The sequence below is a fragment of the Diadema antillarum genome, unplaced genomic scaffold (assembly GCF_040938485.1).
Source record: "Diadema antillarum isolate AM-2024a unplaced genomic scaffold, OU_Dant_1.0 seq00000300_RagTag, whole genome shotgun sequence".
Lineage (NCBI taxonomy): Eukaryota > Metazoa > Echinodermata > Echinoidea > Diadematoida > Diadematidae > Diadema > Diadema antillarum.
In genome coordinates, this window is record NW_027271323.1 from 157,240 (window position 1) to 181,172 (window position 23,933).

General features: G+C 40.0%; 1 protein-coding gene across 1 annotated transcript; it reads left to right on the forward strand.

Moving 5' to 3' along the window:
* Positions 1-4,967: 4,967 nt before the first annotated feature.
* LOC139730263 (all-trans-retinol 13,14-reductase-like) lies at positions 4,968-23,185 on the forward strand. Its single transcript, XM_071641146.1, has 10 exons — positions 4,968-5,175; positions 15,301-15,483; positions 16,001-16,245; positions 16,694-16,895; positions 18,561-18,758; positions 19,818-19,937; positions 20,384-20,635; positions 20,919-21,085; positions 21,926-22,085; positions 23,023-23,185. Exons 1-10 carry the CDS (start codon positions 4,968-4,970, stop codon positions 23,151-23,153), a joined length of 1,866 nt encoding a protein of 621 aa, XP_071497247.1. The 3' UTR covers positions 23,154-23,185.
* The last annotated feature ends 748 nt before the right edge of the window (positions 23,186-23,933 follow it).

Genomic DNA, 23,933 nt, shown 5'->3' on the forward strand with positions numbered 1-23,933 from the left:
GCGTATCACCTAACTCGTCCTCAATGTGACGAGTTTTCATGTCTCGTTTCTTTTTATTCTTCTTTCTTTCTGGACAATTTTGTGTCATCAATATCTCAAGAATGACATTACGGAATAACATGACATTTTCAGGGAACATGTCTCATGACAATATCTAGCCACAATAAGGTTTTCATGACAGTAACATATCTATGACGTCGTCTAGGCGCCATTTTGTGATTTTTGGACCATGTTACATGATCGATCATAACTTCATAACTAAAGGTCATTTCTGTATCATTTTTTGTGGACATAAAGTTCAGGTCACGTTCTATCTTACTTCTTTTGATGCTAATTACCTAGGACATCATTAAGTGCGCGTAAGCGCGCGTCAAAATTTTAAAAGGCTCAAAACAACTTTCCAATGGGAAATCTCGAAGTTTCAGACAATTTTATGCGTTTCAAACAATTTTGCGCGTGCGCGTCCGTCCGCGCATTTTCGCGCGCACAGCGCGTCAGCAACATGAAAATACACTTTTTTTGACAGATTTGGATTCCTGATACTTTGAGCAACAATATCCATTGATTTCTAATCGATTCCTACAAATAACAAAGCAATGCACTTGCGTCAAAGTTCAAATTTCGCCTGCGCGTCTATGTGCAAATATAGTGAAAAAACATGTCTTTGTTTATTTCGCCATAGCTCTTTAAAACGTCAGGTGACCCTATGTTTTTATTGCATATTACAAAAGCATATAAATTGGACTTGACGTTTCAAGTATCATTATTTCCATAATTACATTATGACGTCATCATATCGTCATCTGAAATCAAAAAAGTGGAATTAATTTTTTTGAGGTACTGTTTCTGACATTCATTTGCTCGTATCTCTGTTGTTTAAGCTCAATATTATCCCAAATTCAGATATGTTGTACTTTGAACATTTGCCTTTCAAGTCCATGTCATGGTTTTGAAATTTGATGACGTCATCATGCTTTAAATTGTGTTTAAAGGTAAAGACGCAAAATCGGACAAGTTTACGTGTATTGTCTATGGGAGGTGATTTTTTTAGAAACCATGCATTGACTTGACAACGTTTAAGCACCTTTATCTCAGCTGATTTTGCTTCATTTCCTCTGAAACTTATTTATGTTGTAGATGTGACAATAAGCTGCAGTAATCATGCATTTTATTCTTTGAAATCTCCTCATGAGGTTGACAATTTTGCAATTTAAAACTGAAAATGAGAATGGAATGCGGACCAAACGATTCGTGATTCATCTTTCACGTACATAAGCTTACGTTCCTCTAATTTTCTCGTCGAGACGTATGGCCGAGTGGTTAGAGGCGTCGTCTTAGAAACGTGAGGTTGCACACGTACGGGTTCGATCCTCACAAGAGCACGAAAGAAAATAATAATTTTTTTTTTAACTTTTTTTCTTCAATGGAGTACTACACCTTCGTCCATGTAGAAATCACGTTTGCATGTAAACACACCTATACGCACACACTCACACAGTATACCTTTGTTTTGCGTTGGAGACTGCATTACTTCGTCTGCTGCAAAATTATAGTTTTGCAGGTTGGGCTTTTCAAACTGATACAGTATACTGTAACAAAATGAAATTTGTTCATATCAATTCAGTAACACAATGTAGTCGTGGTTACTTTGTGCTGATTTATACATGTAACAAGCTATACATTGTAAAAAAGGTATTCAGTCTTCTGTATTGATGATTATTTGTCAATTAGTGGTTTTTGTGGAGTTTCAGATAGTGATAAAAAGTATGGATGATAAGTGCAGCGATAATTCCTATAGTTAGTTCAAAGCTGTGTTACAGATGTTTGATACATACATTTAGCATTGTGTGTGTGTATATACGTGTGTATACAGGTTGGCCATATGACACATTCTAGACAATTACTCTTAATTGATTAGCAAACGTGATCAGCTATGGAACTGAATATGGTACTAATGTATGATGTTAATGATTCTAATTAAACTGTGACGAGTTTAAAGGGATAGCGTAACTGTGTGTAAAAATAAGGCAATTATAAGGATATTTTAGGGCAATTTGATAACCATGCCTATAATAATTTCATACAGGTACTAATGCCTCCCTCATATTCATGTGATAGATCGTCATGTCAATAGCAAACTGACAACGTATGATGAATGTGTTATATATTGAACAACTGTCTTTCAAGTCCATAACGTTCCCCATATTTTCCCGTCGAGACGTGTCGCCGAGTGGTTAAAGGCGACGTCTCAGAGACGTGAGGTTGCGGGTTCGAACCTCACAAGATCACGAAACAAAATACTTAGCTACTTTACTGTTTTTTTTTCTTCAATTTTGTATTACATATTCGTCCATGTAGAAATCACGTTCGTATATAAACGCACCTATACACACACACAGACACACACACACGCCATATCCCTCTTTTTTGTGTGTTGGAGACCACATTGCTTCGACTGCAGCAAAATTTTGCAGGTTGACTTTGTCAAACCGATCATAGTATGTAATGACGACGACTGAGGTGTTGTACTTTGAACAATTTTCTTTCAAGACCATGTCATTGTTTTGTAATTTGATGACGTCATTACACTGAAAATTGTGATTAAAGGCAAGGTATCAAAACCAGCCGATTATAGGTTTTATGTCTGCGGGACGTATTTTTCCCAAGTTGCCAGAAATGGTATAGCGACCTCAGTCGTTACAAGGCCGCTTTTCCGTCTAGCAATGCAATAGATGTTCACACGGCCGCGTTAGTTGAGTGGGCATTGACTTTCCCCCCGTTATATCTATACATTGTTGTTGTTTTTCTGTCTTACCATTTCCGTGGATGACCCGTGGCCGAGTGGTTACAGAAACGGTTTCGCATGCACGCTCAATATAACTTCAAGGTGCCTATATCACATTCTTTTCTTTGTCGATCACAGATGACTGTCATCTGATGACCACAAGCGTATCACCTAACTCGTCCTCAATGTGACGAGTTTTCATGTCTCGTTATTATTATTATTATTGCTGATTAGATAAGCTTTTGCTGATTCAAGTTCACGTACCATAAGAATATTCACTTGTTCATATTTACTGTTGTGATCTCTGTCTTTTGAAAATCGACAAAAAGAACATAAACTAATACTATTGAAAGAGGGATAAAAAGAGAGCTTGATGTGTTATTTCTTTTGAGTGCAAACTAGAGATTACACAAGTTGAATAACACGGCCTTTTCTGTTGTCATTTCAATCGGACCGAGGATATACAAAAGCATATAGAAGAGCTACAGAGGCCTCCTTGATCAGACTCTTTCCACCTCCTCGATCAGACCATGAAGTATAGCACCATGATCAGACCATGGAGCTACAACAGCTATACAGCTCCATGATCAGATCACCTCTTGATCTTGGTTCGTGACTTATCACATGCAACTAATATCATTCACGGATATCACTTTCGCGGTATATCATCACCATACAGTATATCGTCATTAGGCCTATATATCAAAGATCAATTAAATACAAATCACTTAAGAGCTCAAAGTTGAGCTCTTAAGTGATTTATATCTAATTGATTTTTGATAGCAGTGGAATTGTATCGAGCTAATGACGATACTGTAGTGATGATAATGGTGACGATGATAATGATAGCGTCATGTGATAATGGATTATAAGGATGATTATAATAATTGCTGAAGACACGGCAATCATAATATCGGCAAACGTATCAAATGGGCCTGTAATCATGACTACAATGATAACCCTTCCTGCATTATGGGGCGCCATGTCAGTGTAGGCCTATAGTGCTCATATCAATGTTATTCTTTGTAAGATTTAGATGATTATTATTGTTAATGTGGGTTTTTTTTATTCTTCGAGCGAGAAAAAAAAATATGTTGCGCTATAAAATATCGTAATTGTGATTCCACAAGCGGCAGGCCTATCATCTCTTCTTGATATTGCAATTACATTTAATCTCCCCTCAATATCCCTGATATATGATTCAAAATCGTTATTTTTTACACTCTTCAAGTCAGTATAGAAATAAAGAAATAGCTAGAGATGGGAGGAGAAATTTCATGCAATTTAGTGGTTTTTTTTTTCTTTCGTTTTTGCTCAAAAGTTACAGTTAGGCCTACAGTAAAGGTAATCAAGGAGGTACTAGGCAACCTCCTTGAGGTAATCAGCTATAAATGAACGGTGTGGTATTTCTCGAAACAGCAAAGAAGATCCGAGGAAAGCCGGAAATATCGATCAACTTGATCATGTTGCAGGAGTTTATTTTATTCGGCTCGTGTGTAAACTTTCCGGTGTCGTCGGCCTTCGTCGCTTGGCTGGTCGAATTGCGTAACCATCCAGCACCCTCCGATAATCTTAGTCTCAAATCCAGTCCGATTTTCGGCTGAATTCATTTTTTGTTAATTGATCAATGACTGCTGACGTGAAACCAAACACTAAAATGTGTTCATTTTATTTGATAATATTGATCAGAGAGGAGTATACCAAGGGTTGATCTCAATGAATGTATCGAAAGTATATAATACAAGAAATTAATAGACTACTTAGTAACTAATAAATTGGCATCCACCATGACGGGTATCCGCTGCTCGTCTGCCCGATTCCGTTGCGTAAACATAGAAGAACCGTTCTACTGTGCACGTGCAGATCCATCCACCTCCCTGTGACGATCGATTCCACGGACAGCTCATGAATCACACCATTGAGCGCGACCCTATCCCCGCCAGCTCGGGCCGCGCCGTGAACACACGTAACACACACAGAACTACTAGCTGCCTGCTACTAGTTACTCACAGTATAGTACTGATGCGCCGTTGCGTTTGATGCATGCATGCAAGCATCTGTGATTAGGGATTCGCTGTCGTAGGCCGGTCGGTTCATGCTGTGATCAAGAAGATCCCGCCTCGCCTGCGCCTGCACGGTCGACGATAGAATTTCTCTGAGCACCTTTTTAAGCCTCACAAACATGGCGATAGCTTCTCAAATAGTTGCATGGGCATTTGCCAACCCCGTGTTGACGGCGCTGTGCATTTTCTTGGTGTTTCTGGTTGTATTTGCTGTTCAGATCGCCATCAAACTGAAGCCAGGACCTAATCCGTTCGCCCAGGATTGTGCCCGCCCGCCTGCTCCGGTGGTTAGCGACAGCTCGGCTCGAGACAAAGTCATCAAACAAGGTCAGAAATGATGAATGGCTGATCTGTAACGGTTACAGTCAGCATGGTTAGTGTAGTGGAACATGCATCTAACGTTAGTTAAATGATACTATAGCAGCTAACGGTTTCCCTCCTTGAATACTCATGAACTCGGTATGACGTGGCTTCCCCTAATATTTGTAGATTTTGCCTCATTCCATCGTCAGCGTCGATTTATTTTTATTGAGGATGACTTGGTGTTCCAAGTTGTGAGTTACCCTTTAGATTGAAGGCTGGAGGGGGAGAGTGGGTAAGGGAGGGTGACACGACATTTGGTCTGCTTCAGTGCTTGATTGCTGCGGTCTTATTTTGGAGTCCAAGGACATAGCATAGAGCTATAGGGTGAATAGCCTAATACAGTCTGGGAAACCCGCTCATGAGGACCGCCCCCGCGTACGAGGATGGTCCCTCCTCATGAGGACCTCCCCCCCCCCCCCGCCTCATGAGGCCCCCCATTCACTTCTTATTCATCTCACATCTGACGTATAAATTGTCACAACTTTGCACGGTGATTTTTTGTTACACACATGTCCACTATCCATGATGAAAAGAAGAAAAAATCCTGTCTGTTTTTTTTTTTCAAAAATCGAGTTTTAATCAACCGATGCAGAGCGCCCATCAAAACACGGGCGCCAGCGCGTTCGCACAATGCAAGACTGCTGCACCTAGCGGCCTGATCCGACTAAATATTTTCGATGCTTTTTTCTGCGGCTCTCACCTCTCCGCGCACGAATCAGCCTCGTGAAGCTGAAGTCTGACATCTTTTTACACAAATTCGTAACGAGAAAAATTAAATCAGTACTAACCTGATCTTGTCCATATATTCCAAATTACTATTCCACACTGATAGAGTAGGTGGGTAGATGACATACTCCAGTTTGTTAGCAAAATAATCACTTTGTAGGTATGACGAGTTCACTTTCTTCGTCAATTCCGACCACGATTCCGCCGTTTGGGCGCTTTTTCTGGAATCATCCTCATGTTTATGTGTTTGTTTGTTCATTTCATTTACTTTCAACAAAAAAAAAAAAAGAGAAAATCATTCGGTCAGCATTTTTTTAATCATTTCACATGGTTTCTTGCAAAAATACAGACAATTAAAATGTTGCAGCAGAAGAGTATTAGGTTGTCAACCTCCAAACAATTTCAACAGTTTCACTCCTTCATTTATGAAATGCTGATTGGTAATGTGGCCAACTATAATTGCAAATTTGTAATCACAGTCACATGTGACTATGTTCTGTATTCAAGTAGGGCAGAAGATCCAGTTGCCATTTTTTCTTCACATCAACAGGCTGCACCTAACTTTGACTTGAGGGTATTAAAGTACTATTCCTATCATTACAAGGAAATATCCACAACCTCTACAGCAAGCCCTATCTTTTTATATGTTAGTAAATTCCTTGTGTTATGTATAGTAGTAGTTATGTACTGGAAGAAAAACAAGAAACTTTTTTTTTTTTTTTAAGGCCCATGAGGTCACTTTGGAAGACTCATTTTTGTAGCACCGTGACAACTAGTGTTGGGTATGCTTTCCAATTTCTTGGCCTGTCCTCATCCCAAATGTGTGTGCTGCAATATGTAATTTACAGGCAGCATGCGGACAATGTTGCCTTTAATGCAATGTTTACAAAAATTTTATTCATACATGTAAGGACAAAAAAAGGAGGACAACTGCAGTACAGTACACAATAAGGAGGAAGTATATTACAAAGAAAAAAAATAATGGTAAAGATGATAAAATGTGGGAATTTCCCTCCCTTTTGGTTTGGAGTCTTGCACACCCCTCACAAATTGATGAAATTCTGAGAAATTCACTATGCAGATTGATGGGTTGACTTTAGGATAGATTCGAATCTGGGTAATCTATTCAGTTCTTCTAGAGTTGTACAAACCAGGTGACTCTAGAATTTGACGTCTAATGCTTTTGAAAACTAACTTGGCCTTGGGTCTAATTAAATTTGAATAGATCCAAATTAACCTTAACTTTTCTTTATAGATGACCCAATTATACCCTCATCAGGACAAGCGTTCTGCATGTAACCCGAAGGCCCCTACGAAGCTTTTACGCCATGAAATTCAAGTAATGATTAATCCTTTTTCAAATGGTGTAAAGAGAAATTGGCAGAATGTAGACCCACATGATGATATATAAAACAAACAAAAAAAAGAATACAAGAGTCTATTTTTAGTCTGGTATATTACTGTACAAGTGAACTTTTTGTGTCAATATTTTTAATCCCCCACAACCACCTCCCAATCACCCCCCCCCCCCCCTTTTCCCTTCTCCGATTCCATGACATTTGGTGAATTGCTCCAGAATTCCTGTGACAATAATTGCTCCCGTAAAAGTTTTTAAAAAATGATAAAAGACTCCTCTGGACAGATGGATTTTCTGTCCACCAACAAACATATAAACCCTTCAAGCACATACCAGTCTGGTATGTGCTGGATGCGTGATGTGATGCGACGTATGTCGCGTCGCGGGATGATTCCAGAAAAAGCGCCCAAACGGTAAGCGGGCGGCAGAATCGTGGTCGGAATTGACGAAGAAAGTGAACTCGTCATACCTACAAAGTGATTATTTTGCTAACAAACTGGAGTATGTCATCTACCCACCTACTCTATCAGTGTGGAATAGTAATTTGGAATATATGGACAAGATCAGGTTAGTACTGATTTAATTTTTCTCGTTACGAATTTGTGTAAAAAGATGTCAGACTTCAGCTTCACGAGGCTGATTCGTGCGCGGAGAGGTGAGAGCCGCAGAAAAAAGCATCGAAAATATTTAGTCGGATCAGGCCGCTAGGTGCGGCAGTCTTGCATTGTGCGAACGCGCTGGCGCCCGTGTTTTGATGGGCGCTCTGCATCGGTTGATTAAACCTCGATTTTTGAAAAAAAACCAGACAGGATTTTTTCTTCTTTTCATCATGGATAGTGGACATGTGTGTGTAACAAAAAATCACCGTGCAAAGTTGCGACAATTTATACGTCAGATGTGAGATGAATAAGAAGTGAATGGGGGGCCTCATGAGGCGGGGGGGAGGTCCTCGTGAGGAGGGACCATCCTCGTACGCGGGGGCGGTCCTCATGAGCGGGTTTCCCGGACTGAATAGGGTTGTTCGGGTTGTGACAAGCTTTAGGTTTATTCCTGTTTTATGTTGTTAGTTTGATGTGAGGATTAAACCTGTTAGTGTTTTAGGGGTTGTATCACTTAAAGGGTTTATATGTTTGTTGGTGGACAGAAAATCCATCTGTCCAGAGGAGTCTTTTATCATTTTTTAAAAACTTTTACGGCTCTTCTGAGGGGATTCCATGAAGCCAGACATAGTCTCTGTGGAACATATCCCCGACGACAAGATACAGACCGATCTTTCAGTCAAGTTTGTGCCAGTGGGTAGAATTTACGTTTGACTTTAGTCTTTGAATAGTGTGCAGATATGTCATCAGTGTACATTCTGAATGGGAGCAATTATTGTCACAGGAATTCTGGAGCAATTCACCAAATGTCATGGAATCGGAGAAGGGAAAAGGGGGGGGGGGGGGGGGTGATTGGGAGGTGGTTGTGGGGGATTAAAAATATTGACACAAAAAGTTCACTTGTACAGTAATATACCAGACTAAAAATAGACTCTTGTATTCTTTTTTTTTTTGTCTTATATATCATCATGTGGGTCTACATTCTGCCAATTTCTCTTTACACCATTTGAAAAAGGATTAATCATTACTTGAATTTCATGGCGTAAAAGCTTCGTAGGGGCCTTCGGGTTACATGCAGAACGCTTGTCCTGATGAGGGTATAATTGGGTCATCTATAAAGAAAAGTTAAGATTAATTTGGATCTATTCAAATTTAATTAGACCCAAGGCCAAGTTAGTTTTCAAAAGCATTAGACGTCAAATTCTAGAGTCACCTGGTTTGTACAACTCTAGAAGAACTGAATAGATTACCCAGATTCGAATCTATCCTAAAGTCAACCCATCAATCTGCATAGTGAATTTCTCAGAATTTCATCAATTTGTGAGGGGTGTGCAAGACTCCAAACCAAAAGGGAGGGAAATTCCCACATTTTATCATCTTTACCATTATTTTTTTATGCCTCCGCAACGAAGTGGCCGGAGGCATTATGTTTTCGGGTCGTCCGTCCGTCCGTCCGTCCGTACGTCCGTCCGTCCCGTTTTGTTTTTGTCGATATCTCAAGAACCGTGTGGTGGTTTTACATCAAACTTGGTATGAGGGTATATCCTTGGGGGATAATACTTTGTGTGGATTTTAGGGTCACAGGGTCAAAGGTCAAAGGTCACAGGTTATTTTGTGAAAAAAAAAATTGAAATTTCATTTTTTTCTCCATATCTCGCAAATGGTTCAAGGTATCTTCATGGAACTTGGTATATATGCTTGTACTGATGGGCAGTGATTATCTAGGGAAGTTGGGGTCGTGGGTCAAAGGTCAGGGGGTCAAAGGTCAAGGTCAACTCCTCAAAATATCACTACTTTCCTTAGAATGCAATATGCCTGAAGGTTTGTTTTTTTTAAAACTTGATGTATGGCATGTATTACCCAATATATATTTTTGGGGAAGTTTCTTGCCAAAAGGTCAAAGGTCAAAGGTCAAGTGAAAGTGCTAAATTGCACTTTTTTCTCCATATCTCGAAAGTAACTCCAGGTATCATCATGAAACTTACATATTTATGCATGTTCAACCTAACAGTGATTCTCTTTGGAACTGTGAGGTCAAAGGTCAAAGGCCAGGTTTAGATAATGCTATTTTCCCATTTGATACTGAAATTATACTTTTCCTCAATACCTTGAAAATTACTCAATGCATAAACTTATAAAAGGGTCAAAAGTCAAGTAAAAATCATCAGTTCCCCAAATACCTGCACTCTGACATTTTAATCATTCATCCAATTGAACCTAGTTCTAGGAAAGTGAACATTCAGCACATTTGTGTCAAACCTGTCCTTTTAATATTTTGCCAGTTGTGTGAAACTGTCATCACACATTGTCAAGACATTGTACTATAGACCTATTAGGAGAACCATGCATTATGGCGGAGGCATATCAGTAGCCGTAGCGATATGTCTAGTTTCTTTGTAATATACTTCCTCCTTATTGTGTACTGTACTGCAGTTGTCCTCCTTTTTTTGTCCTTACATGTATGAATAAAATTTTTGTAAACATTGCATTAAAGGCAACATTGTCCGCATGCTGCCTGTAAATTACATATTGCAGCACACACATTTGGGATGAGGACAGGCCAAGAAATTGGAAAGCATACCCAACACTAGTTGTCACGGTGCTACAAAAATGAGTCTTCCAAAGTGACCTCATGGGCCTTAAAAAAAAAAAAAAGTTTCTTGTTTTTCTTCCAGTACATAACTACTACTATACATAACACAAGGAATTTACTAACATATAAAAAGATAGGGCTTGCTGTAGAGGTTGTGGATATTTCCTTGTAATGATAGGAATAGTACTTTAATACCCTCAAGTCAAAGTTAGGTGCAGCCTGTTGATGTGAAGAAAAAATGGCAACTGGATCTTCTGCCCTACTTGAATACAGAACATAGTCACATGTGACTGTGATTACAAATTTGCAATTATAGTTGGCCACATTACCAATCAGCATTTCATAAATGAAGAAGTGAAACTGTTGAAATTGTTTGGAAGTTGACAACCTAATACTCTTCTGCTGCAACATTTTAATTGTCTGTATTTTTGCAAGAAACCATGTGAAATGATTAAAAAAATGCTGACCGAATGATTTTCTCTTTTTTGTTGTTGAAAGTAAATGAAATGAACAAACAAACAAATAAACATGAGGAATGAAATGAGCTGAAATCTATTTCTTTTTCTTGTTGCGGATGATATATAACTTTACACTCTCAATCCTCTCTTTGCCTCTTCACTCCAAATGGAGTATTAGGCCTATTGCACACTAGATACCTCCAAAAGTATTTACTGATCTCTCATATTGATTGTCCCTGTGACTTCAAATAATACCAGCACTACACTGAGCACCTAACTTGAATTCATCCTGTGTGTACCAAACTTTCCAGTGGACCCCATGCCCCATTTAACTGGCCACACCTCATTTACTCTGTATTATGCTTGACCACACACAAGGAAGAAATAGAAAAGAACAAACAAATTCTATACAGTATTGACAATAATGGCTGGAGAATTTTATACAACTGTGTGAAATCAAGCATTTGGAAAATGCCACTGTACATTATAATCTTTACAATTGTGAGAGAGTAAAGTCCATTTTTATGTCAGGTCAGGGATAATCAACCCTGCTACTGTAGTACCATGTAACCAAGTACAACCTGCCGCATGTTGCCACTGCCTTTTGGTTATCTTTGGGAGAAGAAAAGGCTTCCTAGAGTAAATCCCAGAGAAATATGGAGTGGAGTCCCTATGGTGGTTGGGCAACGTACTGAGTTACCTTCCGGCAAATTTTATTGGTTCATCCTTTTCTTTGGACTACATTAGCAATGCTGAGAGGGGGACCTTAACATACATACATGGGCAGCAAAAGTTCTTCGTATCCCACCAGCCTCAGGCTCATAGCAATCTGGAGAAGACACTTCAGCAGCGTCACAAATTGTCATTCAAGAGTGGGACCAGGGAGGTGGAAGAGTCCACCTCCCGGGTTGGACTATACAGCCACTCAAGGCGGTTTGCCTAGTGCTACACCATCGTCTCTTGAGACGAATGGATGCCAACTAACTAACTAAAGGCCCGGTCACTGCCCAAAAGTCACGTAAATGCATGAATCACGCAAGAAATTTGGTTGTGCGTGCTTGTCCGTTGACAATTTTCGCTGATTTATGCGATGAAAATCACTGATGAATTGCGCAAAAACTACGGAAAGATCACGCAAAAATCACTAACAAACCACGCACTTTCAGCGCATAGGCACGCAAAGGCCCCAAATAGGGCGAATTCATTGTTGTGCGCGACGACTGAGGTCCACGGAAAACCACACGTAATCTGCGCATTATCACTAATGAACTGCATATGAATCGCGCATGAACGCGATAGTGGCAACATTTTCGCAAATGATCACTGATATTCCATGCATACAGTGCTGTATTTCACGCATTGTTCACGTAAGAACTACGCAAACTATGCAAAAATTACGTAAAACAGCGCAATACTGCGTAAACTTTTACGCGAAGCTGAGTTTTGAGCTGCTCAAAACCTGGAATCGCGTAAAGCGCCGATCCGGCGCACATCGGCGGACAACTACGAAGGTTCCACGTCAGACAAACTCATGAAATGCGCAAATTGCGCATGTATTGCGTAAGGCTTGAATTTCTTACTTGATTCATGCGTTTACACGACTTTTGGGCAGTGTGACCGGGCCTTAACATAAAATCTGCACCATGCCAGCTTCAGACACACAAAATATTTGTACATTTGTGGACTGTGGTGGATAATAAGAAGAAGCAGAATAATAAGAATGCTGCGTGTCAGTGCCCCCAAGCTGTAATGAAAGACAGGCAAACTGGGAAAGAAAGAAGAAAGACTGAGTAAATTGCATGACATTATTGGTCTTGCTTGTGACACCATTCTGTCTTTGCAGTCAGCAAAATTCAAGATTTTGCCTGATGCAATGTCTGTTTAGCAGGAGATCTCAGAATATTTTTTCCTGATTTTTCAAAAGTTCTACAGGTAGGACCCCATGTGATGTCATCTTTGGCACTTAAAAACTCAATTTGAAGGAGAGTGACAGCATTTTTCTTGCTATTGTAATGAGCCAACCTCGTTACGGTCCTCTACTAGTATAGAAACGGTTATTGCACATTGCATTCAGCAACGTCATACATTCTTTAAGGCATGGAAGAATGTAGGGAATACCCGTTTGTTATGAACTTACGGCCAGGAATATATTGGTAATTGAAGGATTTAGTATGTGTAACGAATATTTGAGTGGTAACTTACCCCATGTTGACAGAAATATGAAGGAATATGGCGTTTGAAGATGATGTTAAGTTCTTACGAAGGATCCAAAATATTGCCGATAGATGCGCGTACCACGTAGTGTTCATTCAGGGTTGTAGACCTTCCCTCGTTCGTAATCATCGATACTTTGGCCATTTATTTTAATTCATATCCAAAATTCCCTAAATTCACCATATCTGAGAAAAATAAGTTGTAATTACTGATATATGACCTAGCTTTTGGTGATAGAAGTGAATTTTATTATTCTTCGGAAATTAACTCGCAAATTGATGCAAGTTTGAATGCAAGCTTTGGTTTCGCATCGCTGTGATGACGTAGCCACGTCAGTGTGTGATTTGGATCTTCCGTGTGTAAAAATTACTGCTATTTTGTCGATTCTGGTCAATACTAGAGAAATTTGGTTTGTTATATGTATCTGGTCATTTGGTAAATAACTCACAATTTATTGTAACATGGATTCCATACTATGGAAAGTGATATTTGTCGAGATAATAAGATATTTGCGACGTCAAACTAGCACAAAATCTTCGGAGTGTACAAGTTCAGCGCTTAGCGCATACCATAGCTACCTCCGCGTAGTGTTTCCCGCGACGTCCGCATTAAGAGTATATAAGCAAAAGAAATCTTCAGATCGGGAGGAGACTCCCGGAGTCCTGCTCCAGGTAACGAGCTACTCTCTGCTCACTCCTCAACACACTACTTTCTTTCTCCCTCCCCCTCCCCTTATGTAGAGGAGACTCTTGGAGTTCTACTCCAAGTATCGAGCATCTGCTCACTCCTCTACATCTCAACTACACCCCCCCCCCCCCCCCCCCCCTTTATGTCCCCATGTAAAATTTCAACTTATATTTTGGGATCTTTCGGCAAATTCAAAAAGAGTTAGAGACATGCTTTGTATTAGTTTCATGAGATGTCATGTTAGGGATTCTGGCGAGTCAGAAACTAAGGGGAAATAGAAGAACTTATTCACACGTACAATCAAACGAAGTGTATGCATGGTTCGGTATTAGAATTTACGAATTGGCTTAGGCATGCATTAATAAATGAGTATGTAACAGTGGCGATTTTGAAATGTTGGAAAAGAAAGATTAAACTTTGATTTTTGTTTTTGTTGAACCTGAAATCTGAGTACCACAACCTTGTGTCTTTCTTTGTTTCTGTGTACGACTCACTTGACTTAGTTTCTATTTTCACACACCACACAACCCATACACACCTACTACTACTACTACATACACACACACACACTACACACATATTCCTCTCCTTGAATATTCCATCTTCCCTCCTCGGTCATATACTTTGACCAAAGAACTCATCCCCACCGAGACTATTAGTTTCCGAAGGGTCGATTTACTCTGTATATGTTTTTACCGCTCGGACATTTGGGCTTAACATCTCGCCCGCGGAGTTGATCAATCTTTCTGGAAAAACACACAACATCTACACTAGTAACTCTCGGTCATTATATTCTGTGGTAGTGGCGACAGTGCGCCCTCGACGAAGATCAAACAACAAACAACTCAGAAGGGCGATACAAACAAAAACAACGACCTTTAAAAAGCCTAAAGCCCGCCACACTATTATGTGTCATAGTATTGAAAGTATCACCCAAAGTTTACACTGTGTACACTAATGTTTGATTGTGCCATAGACTGAGGTAAAGTTGAAACAGCTCAGAATTATAAGATACAACATTTTAGTTTGAATCTTTAACATTTTGTTTTCAAGAGCAGTCATCACATGCCAGAAATTTTGTATTAAAATGGAATCTGCAGAAAATAATTCAGACATTGAAGGATAGTTTTTATGGTATGAGGAGAATCTCGTGAATGAATAGATAAATGGACACTAATTATTTGTATTGTCCAGGAGTAGAATAGGTGTGACCATCTTTTATTCTGTCCTGCTCCTTCCATTTTACTGTCATAATTTTCCCTGCATTTTCCCAGTGATAATTAATCCAACAGAAATTGCCAAAAAGTGTCACATTGTTGTTGGTTGATTTTTCAAGTATTTATAGAGCCAGCAAAGCCATCTATTAGAGTTCTTTTGATCTGTAGTATTTAACCTTGAGTTGCACTGTCACTTGACCTTTGACCTTATGCCTCATTCTTTCTCCTACCCTTTCAGGTTTCACCCCACAGAAAGTTCCTACGGACCTTGATGCCATCGTTGTTGGAAGTGGTATCGGGGGCCTGTCGGTGGCAGGCATCCTGGCTAAGGCGGGAAAGAAGGTACTCGTCTTGGAGCAGCATGACCAGGCTGGTGGCTGCTGCCACACCTTTGTGGAAAAGGGCTACGAGTTTGACGTTGGTATGTGGTGTGGTCTACGTTGGTATGTGGTGTGGTCTACCTGAGTACCTCAAATTCATGCTGAATAGCATGCTGCAGGTTTCAAAAGCTTTGACAGTCTTTTAAGTGTGCAGAAGGATGTAATGATGATGATAATGATGGTGTGATGATGATGACAGTGTTGATAGCAGCAGTTATGGCTTTTGATAATATCTAGATGCTGTTAATGACAATTTAAAATAGTCGTGATGGTTCATGATGATGGTTGTACATAAAATTGCCATGAATGACAGTATTAATGTTCTACAGTAAGGCAGTGGTAATACCCTCATAGTATTGAAAATAGTGGGAGTGATGTCATGATCGTGTCTGTGATAGTGATGTCCACGTATGTTGATAATGGTATACACTAATGTGTATATTGGTCTTAAAAGGATATGATGTGTATAAAAGACGAAGAAAAAGTGAGAGAAGAATTAGTGAGTTCTGTGTGTGCATTACAAGAAGTTAAGTTGATAGTGTGAACATTTCTCTACAGGCATCCACTACATTGGTGAGATGGCTACCAACACCATCACACGCACCTACATTGACCAGCTGACTGAGGGCCAGCTACTCTGGGAGCCCATCGACAAGAACTACGACACCATCGTCGTCGGCGAGGGCGAGAAGAAGAAATTCTTCAAGATGGAGGCCGGGTCCAAGACCTTGTTCCGGGACTGCCTCGTCGGTCACTTCCCGGAAGAAGAGCAGGCCATCGACAAGTATCTCTTCCACATGAGGGTAATGTAATGTTTGGAGCCTCAATACCCAAAATTCAAACCATTATCAGCATCGCAGACAAATACTGTCTGCACAAGAATTTTCTGCTGCTCATGTTCAAACAAACAGTGCGATTGATCTTAAAAACTTGTTTTATTTGTTTCAACACCAAAGGCAGAAAATTATTGTGTGCTTTGTCTTTATCTGCTCATTGTACAGATAATGGTCTGAAACTGTAATATCATTTAATCTTGGTATCTTTTATCACGTACTAGTAAGGCATTGCCTTCACTTTCATTATATCTTTGTGAAATATCTCTGTAATGGAGTTGTGTGTTCTTTGTCTCATTGTTTTTTCTTGTGAATATTTGTGATGGTGTCAGCAAGACAGAATGATGAAATGAAAGTGAGAAGAATAATGGCAGAAAATAACAGCTGTGATTCTGTTTTCCACGGCTTGTAACAATAGGAGCAGAGAGTGCACATGCAGACAGCCTTCCTCCTCAAGATGCTCCCCATGAGTGTCTGCCAGCTGCTGATATCGACGGGGATGATCAACGCCATGACCAAGTACTTCAAGTACTCCGCCATCTCCCTGCAGCGGTTCCTGGACAGCATCACGGAGAACCCTGACCTCAAGGCAGTCCTCTCCTACTGCTTTGGGGACTATGGTGAGGAGGGGAGAGACCCACCCCAACGTCATCCCCTTCCCCCCCACCACTCCTTTTTAACCCTTCTTCTGCTTTGAGTGCTTGGGCCCGTTGCATAAAACTTACCATTGAATTTCAATGGTAACTACCGTCAAAATTAGGCGTCACAGTTAATCAGCATCAAGGATTATAAAATTTACCGCTAATTTCAAGACTTACCGCTAGAAAGGAGCGGTAAGTCCAGTGGTAAGGGTTTTATGCAACAGGGCCCTGATTGACACAGAAAAACTTGTAGCAATTTTAGTACACACTGCTCAAAGTCCCTGGCATAGAAAGGGTTACGCAAGATATTTGAGTGTAATACTGTATACGCCAAATATTTCGCAAGGTTTTAATTTTTGCCAATTTAGCGAGTTTGGTGATATTTGTGAATTTAAAAGCATGCAAAAAAAACATGCGAAAATATCAACTCTCAGCGCAACATGAATGTGACGTACACTCATGCATTTCTCCATTCAGTACTGTACTCCACACAAGTTTGCAAATTTAACCACTGTCGAAATTGTCGGGAAGTCCCGATTTGCGAAAAAATAGACTCGCTAAGTATATGGTGTATACAGTAATACATTATCTTGGCCCTGTGTTATCAAAAGATAAAATCAATTTTAAATTTCCTTAACACACAGGCTGCCATAGACTTATGATGGAAATCAACTTTATAATCAATTTTGACTCTTCATAAAACAGGGCCCTGATGTTATACAATAGGGAAAGTATTGGACCCCTTATATGTGTACATACTAAAGCCTGTCTTTAATACTCAATTTTTTTTTTTTCAGTAGCTGAACCAAGCAAACTGTTGAATATTTATGTGGCAAACAGAACACATGAATGGTAAATTACTACAAAGCTGTGCTTCGACAAGTCTGACTGCTTTTGAGAATGATAAAGTGCCTCCAGTGCTGCCAGTTATTGGCAAAACTTATAGGCAGATTAGTACATTGGCTGTACTTGTTGACAATTCATGCTGTGACCCCTTCCGATGATGATACAACATGGAAACGTGAACTGGGACAACTGTAATCAGTGAAATCATAAACAGCACCAACAGCATCAACAATGGAAGTGTTTCTTATATGATGCGCTCCAGTTGGATACTAGCACCTGGTTCAGAGCTTTTTTCCAGATGAGACTGCAAGACGGGGAACATTTAATGTTTGATATTGTCTGACTGGATGTTAGGAAATATGCCGTGGAAGCATTACCTAGGGGCGGATCCAGGAATTCTGTAAGGGGTGGGGGGGCACAACAAATATTTCTCTGGTGCCACTTCTGGGTTTCATTTCATTTTTTTCTTTTTATTTCTTTTGTTTTTAACAAAAAATAAAGGGGGGGGGGGCATGCACTGGTTGCGCCCCCCTCTGGATCTGCCACTGGTACCCTCTGTCTGATATGCAATATTGTACTGTAGATTTCCCCATGTGCTGTAAGATTAACGCATACAATGTAGCACACTAAATGAGAAATGCATTCCCTTTGTGCTGTAAAGACCATTATATATAGTATTTACTAAATTTAAGCTGCTTGGTTTTGGCAAGTGATGTATTATTGAGGAGGATAAAGCAATCAACAGATAAACCTTTTTTTTCTCCCACTTATTTTCATTTGTTTGTTTGTATTTTGCAGGCACCATACCTGAAGACACCAGCCTCATGATGCACATGCTGCTCATGAACCACTACATGTATGGTGGCTTCTACCCCAGGGGCGGGGCCAGTGAGATTGCCTACCACATCATCCCAGTCATTGAGAAGGCAGGTGGGCGTGTCCTGGTTAGAGCCCCCGTCTCCCAGATCCTGATTGACAGCGATGGTGCTGCTTGCGGTAAGTATGTCTCCTGTATCTTGAAGGGGTCAGCCACCTCTTTATACCAGGGTTGTGATTTGGCTCAGCCGCCAGTGCGTCTGCCCCACAGATCCATGGGTACCGTTTTCGATTCCCGGGTCTCACCTGCGGATAGGACATTGAACGGGGTCCCATGTGTGAGTTAGCCACGACTCGGGCAAATAAAAGATCCCACTTCATCCATTCATTGCAAAGAGCAGGATGATAACTAGTAATAACCCCCTTACCCACCCACACAAGAAAATGGGTGAATGTTGCTGACCCCTCATGATTTACCCCAGGTGACCAGCAATAGTCAGTATTAAACTGTGTCAAGCAGGCACAGTGTGCCATATGCTTGAATGAAAATGACCTCTTTAGATAGCAAACCTGTACCCCAAAGTGGTTTATTTGTTCATGGATGTACAAATAGCAACAGACATGAAAATACTGATAAATATTTGGATTACTTTTCTCCATCCTTTTGGTTTCTCAAAAATTCAGACCTAACTGATGTTTCTGCTTTTTAAAAGCAGTCTACATTGAGTATATTAGTGACATCACAATTGAAATTTAAATCCAGAAATTAAGATCATTCTTAAAGTCAGTTTATAGGTAATATTTTGTCAAAAGACTAGAAATAAAATCAGAATCAGTATCGTGAAACAACCAAAGGGTCGTTGACTTATATGTGTTTGTGAAATAACAGGAGACTGTGAAATACCAACTGAAGGCTAAGTTGCCTGTATGCCCTCCCTGTTTGATAATATGAAGATATTCTACTATGTTAAAGTATTCAACCATTGTCCATGCTCTAATGCAAGAGTCCTTCACAAGTGTGAGTTTTAAACCGACAGACTACATACATAATTTGCTTGGTCACCAAGTTTTTGCAGTTGGCATTCATTGTGTAGTAGAGAAGAGACATGCACTGTGGATAGTAAAATATCAGAGCTATCAAGGGTCTCGTTTACATACTTGAAATGGTAATCCCATCTCTGGAAAAAAAATGGAACATAAAGGTCAAATCACTTGACTTTTTCTGTGCTTTCTTTGTAGGTGTTCGTGTTACCAAGGCAACGGGAGATGTAGACATACATGCTCCACTCATCATCTCTGATGCTGGTCTGGTCAACACGTATCAGAAGCTTCTCCCGATTGAGACGGTCAAGAAACATGGTAAGCAAGTGGGCTGTTAATACTTGTGTCAAATGAGATGAGCCATACCTGACAGTTAAAAGGGATATTACATTTTATGCACAAACTTCTCATTTGTACGGAATTTTTTATTATAATCTATAATGGCGATATTTTGCTGCTTTGTTTCCATAGTAAAATTTCAGCAACTTTTTCCCTTCTAAGTCCCTGCCTAATTTCCCCCTGCCTGCTTAATGGCCTGTTGCCACAGATCCAGTACAAAATTTCAAAGACACCCGCACCACCCTGGTATTAAAACTTTTAGAGGAATTTCGTGGATGTTAAAGTTGACTCCAAAATTCTTTTTCAGGTACCACAGATTTAAATATTCTGCTCTCCAATTTCATAAAGTGGCAATATTGCAGGGTAGTAGTTGCAAATATAAAGCTCACCCCAAAACATGGTTATCATTTGTCCTCATGTCGCAGATCTGATGGACAAGTTCAAGGGTACCCGGACTGCCCTGGCCGGCTTCTCCCTCTTTGTGGGCCTCAAGGGCACGGCGGAAGAGCTGGAGCTTCCCAAGCGCCAGTACTGGGTCTTCACCAACAACGACTTGAACGGGATCACCAAGACCTACGCCAGCCTGTCGGCAGCGGAGGCCATGACCGCCAAGATCCCACTCCTCTTCATCAGCTTTCCCTCCGCCAAGGACTCCACATGGGAGGAACGCTATCCAGGTCTGTCCGATTTCGGCATTTCTTATTTTTTTATTTTGGCATTTTACTGTATACGCCATATATTTAGCGTGTCTAAATTTTCGCGAATCAGGACTTCCCGACAATTTCGCGAGTGGTTATATTCGCAATAGTGGAGTTGAGTACAACTAACTGTACAACTAGGGCATGTTTGGATGAATTATTAAATGCCCTAAGTGAAAAAGGCTTGCTAAGTATCGTAGGCAAGTAAAGAGTTAACCTGGTAATGATTCATAATTTCTCCCCCTCTTTTCTGTTCTTCCAGGTAAGTCGGTGTGCACCCTTGTCACGCTGGCCAACTGGGAGTGGTTCCAGGAGTGGGAGACCAGACGCATCAATCACCGTGGCGACGCCTACGAAGCCGTCAAGAAGGGCATCTCCGACAGAATGTGGGAACGCGTTCTGGAGCTCTTCCCCAAACTCGAGGGCAAGGTAGGCACCAGGGGCATCGTATGCTTGAAGCATTTTTTTTTCTTGATTTCAAAGATGCAGATGATTTGTTTGTCACGATGGCCTGAAATGCATTTCAAAAATGAGTGTTCATACATCAAAATGAATCTCCTAACAGACAGCCAACCGCAAATGACATTCCGTACAACTACTCAAATTTTACATTTTCATCTTCTTCTTGAATATTCATAATCAAATTTTCACCAAACTTCTCAGATATCATTGCTAGAGTGATAGAATACATATTTGTACCAATAAACACCATTCTCTACTTGGGAGCCTTCAGGGGCCATCCCTGGAGGTGGGGGTGAGGTACATGTAGCCCCCAAATTATAGAATCTGTACAGATCTTATCTCAAACCTTATATTTGTACAAATGGGAATCTTTCTCCACTTGGAGGCCCCCATGGGAACCAAATTGCGTCCAAAAATACATAAATAAAAGTACCTTCAAGGTTATTTAGGTAAGATGCTATATTTTTCGACCCTGAAATGGCATTCAGACAGTTTAATCATAATATTGAAAGTTATCAATGTGGAAATCCTGTCATTATTTTATTTATTTATTATTTATTTATTTGTTTATTTATTTATTTATTTATTTATTTATTTATTTATTTATTTATTTATTTATTTATTTATTTATTTATTCATTTATTTATTTATATATATATATTTTTTTTTGGGGGGGGGGTGACATACTGCAGGAGCTGAGATAAAGCAAAGTAGGGTTGCTATCAAGGAGTAAAATTGATCAATCTTGATTTAAATTGAGTGGTGTGCATAAGATTTGACAGACTATACCTTGTTCTGTCCTGGAAGGTTGATTACTTCGAGGCTGGCTCGCCGCTCACCAACAAGTTTTACCTGGCCCAGAATTCTGGAGAGATGTACGGCCTGGATCACAACACGGAGCGATTCTCTGCTGAGACTTGGACCAACCTCAGACCAGATACTCCAGTTCCCAACCTCTATCTTACCGGTGAGACTACATTCCTTGCACAGCATCATTTCCGGTCCTGTTTTTAACTTCTGTCAGAATGATTTATCAGAATGATGCAGCAGTGGCTATCCCCTCTATTGCAAGGACTTCAAGAAAAAAAAAAAACTTTTCCAAAAGAATAAAAGAAAAAAAAAAACTGTTGAAGCTCTGTGAAACAGATTTCATAAACTTTGCTATAAAGCACTCTTCCCAGAACACACTTGTCACTGTGTTGCCATGGCAACTTCCTTCGTGTAGCATTGACTGATGAGAGAACATGAATCCCTATTTCCTGAAAAGAACACAGATGTAGACAGTCAAAAATACAGAGAGTAAAAGCAGTGAACAAAGGCAGCATCCCACTGACGATTCATGCCATATCAGTCTGAGAAACAGATACAGTGCACTCCCGTTTTAACAAACATGGTTATAACGAAGTTCCGGTTACAACAAAGTAAAAATTCAGGCCGCAACATTGTTTGCTCTGTGTCTTTTATCATTTATTTGTTCATTTTTAACCAAGTATTGATACAATGAAAGAAACTGACAGTCCTGAGGACTTTGTTATAACAGGAGTCCATTGTATCAAGAAATTACATAATTTTTGAATGCCAGGACAGTACTCTCCACTTAATTGGGTAAGAAATGCTCTGCCAGACACTGCCTGATTAAGCGGAGACTACTGTACCTGGTAAGTGAATTACTTTAGGTCCTTGTGAGCATGGCAGTATAAGCTGCTACCGGTATATGAATAAATTCCCAAGGTTTCATTGTCCAAAATATATGAGATATTCAGTACCTCATAAGAAAACAGAAGAGCATATGAGAACCATGCCATTCTGAGCACTAAAATTATTTTAAAGAAATATGACAGTGTGAAAGAATGTGGATTTATTTCTAACAACCTACCCTCTCATGTTTCTTCCGTGGGGTGCAGGCCAGGACATCCTAACCTGTGGGTTTGCTGGGGCCATGTACGCTGGTTTGCTGTGCAGCAGCAAGATCCTGAACAGGAATCTCATCGGCGACCTCTCTTCCCTCAAGGCCAAGAAGAATAAGGCCAAGTAAGAGGGGGCTTTGCTTCCAGCGTCGCTACCAAAAAAAAACAAAAACAAAGAAAAAGGGGTCTGTAGTCACTCTGTCCAATCGGCAAATATGCAGCAAATCATGACTACATGACATCATTTAGCTGTTTAATGTAACATTGCTGGTAGTGGTGTTGCTTTGATGCATGCTCAGGTGAAGATAACTAATGGCGTGTCATTTTTGGGCAGGGCGTACATCTTTCTGACAGCTCAACCCCCACCCCCCCCCCCCCCCCCCCCAAAAAAAAAAAAAAAAAAAAATGGAAATCAGTCCTCATTTGGGAGCAATATCACAAAGCACCTGACAAATATTATAATCTGTGACTTGGTATGTGTATATTGTTGAATACATACACGTGTATGTACTAAATAGAATGTTGATTAAATGTCCACAGGACATAGGTTTATAGTTTGGAGACTAAATGCACATGCCGTGTGAATCTGAAGGGTGAGAATGTGCCATAGGGAAATAATTTGGCATCAGGGATAGTAGTGAGTGGAAATTATTATCATTATCATTATTATTTTCTTTTTTGTTCATTTGGAGAAAGATGACGGGTCAACTCTAGAAATGAAGTGATATTACTCCAGCAATATATACTGCAATACATCTGGTTCATCTGCAGTGTAATTTGGCATATTTTGTGGCAGGTGTGCCACATTAAGTATTCGGGAGGTGACTAAACTCTGTGTAGAAATGTTAGTTTCTTGATATAACAAATTTTTATGATTGTCCATGTTTTTTTTTATTTCGTTTTAACAT